Here is a 2,967-nt window from a genome sequence, read left to right as displayed (position 1 = left end):
TTTTTTTGTATTGATATTTCTAATTAAATGTGATTTGAAGTTTATTTGTTCTTAGGCTCTAACGAGTGTAGTTGAAGCGATGTGAGATTTCTCAATCATATTGGCTAAGCTAAACTAGTTAAACTGCGTTTACTCTTGAAGATAAATAGATATTCTGTTGTAGGATTCTGAACTTTTTTTTTTAATGGTCAGGAGATTAAAAATTTTTTGTCAGGAGCACTGTTGATAGAATGGAAAGTGAAGGTATAAGGACTGATGAGACAATAGTGTCCAACTTGCCTGTTTCAGAACAAGGACAACGTGAAAGCAGAGATGGCATTTCAACTGTTGAGGGAAAGTTAGGCAGCTCATTGACATTAGAGGATATCCAAAATGAGAAATTTAATTCCCAGGTAGAAGTTCACGGGGATTTATACAGTAAGGAAAATCTAAGCACAGGCTGTAATGATGAAGGAGATGGGTCAATGCACCAGCTTCATGTGTCTAATGGTTTTAATGTCCAAACAGAAGAAGAGGAAGCTTTTTCAGAAGATAAAGAAGTGGACCCTGTATTTGATGGAACAGAACGTCTTGAAATGGAAGCAACCGGTTCTCTTAGCTTATCTCCAGAACAAGACTCAGATCTGCAGGCCTCTGCTTGGCCAGAAAAAGCTGTTGCTTTTAAAAATTTTGTCAAGGACAAGGGATCAGTTGCAGTGTCGACTGTTCTACGTCGTCTTTCTGGCAAGAAGGATGGCGATTATGAGGTGCATTGTGATGTGGAAGAGGGTGAAGTTGCATTTAGGGGAATTAAAGAGGAAGAAGATTCAGGCACAGAATTTAAACTAAAGGACGTTTTAATGAAGGCGGGAGACATATCCACATGGAATCCTCTCAACTATATCAAGATTGGACGAGATGTAGATATACAAAACATGGTGGCACAAGCAGAAGAAGTCAATGATGGAAAGACTGTAGAAGAGCAAGCAATGAAGGGGAGAATTATTGTATACACAAAGCTGGGGTGTCAAGAATGCAGAGGGGTTAGGTTATTTATGCGTCAGAAGAAGCTTAGATATGTTGAAATTAATATTGATATTTATCCTAACAGAAAGCTGGAGTTGGAGAAAGCTACTGGATCCTCAAATGTTCCACTAGTGTACTTCAATGAGGTTCTGATAGGTGGTTTGGATGAATTGAAGCTCTTGGAGAAATCTGGTATGCTTGATGAAAGGATTAATGCCCTTGCAAAGGATGAACCATCATCTGCAGCTCCTTTGCCACCATTGCCTGGTGAAGATGATGTCACCGGTAGTGGAAAGATTGATGAGTTGGCTACCATTGTCAGAAAGATGAAAGAGTCCATCGTCGTTAAGGATAGGTTCTACAAGATGAGAAGATTCATTAGGTGCTTTCTTGCCTCCGAAGCTGTGGATTTCCTGGCAGAGGATCAATATCTTGAAAGAGAAGATGTTAGTTGACCATCTCATATAAAATTTTATTTAAAAATCATTCAATATACTATTTTTCCATGAGAAATTCATGTCTTTCTTTATGTTCCTTACAAAATAGTTTGAAGCTTCTACCTTATAGACTAGTTTAACAACTATGATACTTGATTGTTAACTTTTGGCTTAAAAACACAGGACAAGAATATTTCATTTTTCTTTTTTCCTTCGGTATTAAGAGGTGCATATATGAAGAGACAGCCTAGAATAGATAAAAACAAACTAGACATAAGAATAAAGAATCAAAAATAGTAATTATGCGGTGAATTCAAAATTTTTATTCTCCATCTTACAGAAAGTTGAGAAAGCAAATTAAGGAATTAGTTTGGGAGAAGGTGGATTTTCCAGAACTAATCCTTTAGGAGTCAGCGCATTAGCAACAGGGAGTTATTGCCATGCAGCACGAATAAGCAGTTTTTCATCTTGGAGAGGTTCAATAGTTGGCTGGGCAGCAGGGATTTATTTGGTTTCCTTCTCGGAGAGATTCTACAACTGGTGGAGTAACTTTTTTTTTGCTGATTTATAGATCAGGGATTTATTTGGTTTCCTTCTCGGAGAGATTCTGCAACTGGTAGAGTGACTTTTTTTGCTGATTTATAGCTTTGCTGATTTATAGATTTTCAGTTGCGTGCTGCATCTTGGAGAGGTTCCATTGTCTGGTTGGTTGCCTGGAATGAATCATTAGATAGAGGAGAGAATGCCAGGCTGCCGGCCTTTCTCTTATTTTATTTGTGCTGTTTTTGAATAATTCTAGACATGAAATCATGATCTCCAATCTCCTCCACAAGCTAAGAATATACGTTGATTATTCCTATCTTGGAAGCAAGAGTGTCGAATTGAACTTGGTTGGGTGCTTTAGCAGACATATCGACAGTTTCAGGTATTATCAGAGTGATAATTTCTTATTTTTTATTTTATTTTATAAAGTGTGTATCAATCTTGATATGCTTAGTCTTATCATGGTAGATAGGGTCTTTAGCAACGCACTCTGTAGGTTGGTTGTAGCACATCATAAGCTTTGATTTTTGACGCAATCAATTAGCCATGACCGTGAATTAGCTTCAGTTGTACTTCAATAACTGCTTTCTTTCGCTTTCCCAAGTGGTTTAATTTTCACATATCAATAACCAATTGCTAGAAGTGAATCATTGATCAGTTATAGACCTCACCCAATCATTATCCGTAAAAATTTCAATGCACTATTTGTTCATTTCTTGAAAATATCTTTTTATGATGTATTTTAAAGATAGTTTAGCATGCCATATACAATATTAAAATGTTTTTCCTTATGATTATCCTCGTATTGACTGACTGCCCTAACTGGAAATTAGATTTTAGGCCTATTATAAGAGAGATGGATCAATTTCTATACCAATATTTGGTATTTTCTTTTGTCAACAAGTTCTGAATCTTTCTTAGTTTCGGCTTTGTTTGGAGGGATCTGTTGGAATGTTTGTAGGCTTACATCATAGTATGCCAG

The 2,967-nt window shown here is 36.7% G+C and overlaps 1 protein-coding gene across 1 annotated transcript; it reads left to right on the top strand.

The window, feature by feature from the left end:
* Positions 1-230: 230 nt before the first annotated feature.
* Positions 231-1,460, top strand: LOC110036879. The gene has a single exon (XM_020741430.1). It carries the CDS (start codon positions 231-233, stop codon positions 1,458-1,460), a length of 1,230 nt encoding a protein of 409 aa, XP_020597089.1.
* The last annotated feature ends 1,507 nt before the right edge of the window (positions 1,461-2,967 follow it).

Source organism: Phalaenopsis equestris, unplaced genomic scaffold, assembly GCF_001263595.1.
Source record: "Phalaenopsis equestris unplaced genomic scaffold, ASM126359v1 Scaffold212147, whole genome shotgun sequence".
Lineage (NCBI taxonomy): Eukaryota > Viridiplantae > Streptophyta > Magnoliopsida > Asparagales > Orchidaceae > Phalaenopsis > Phalaenopsis equestris.
Note: the sequence above shows the minus strand (reverse complement) of the source record. Positions and strands in the feature narration are given on the sequence as shown.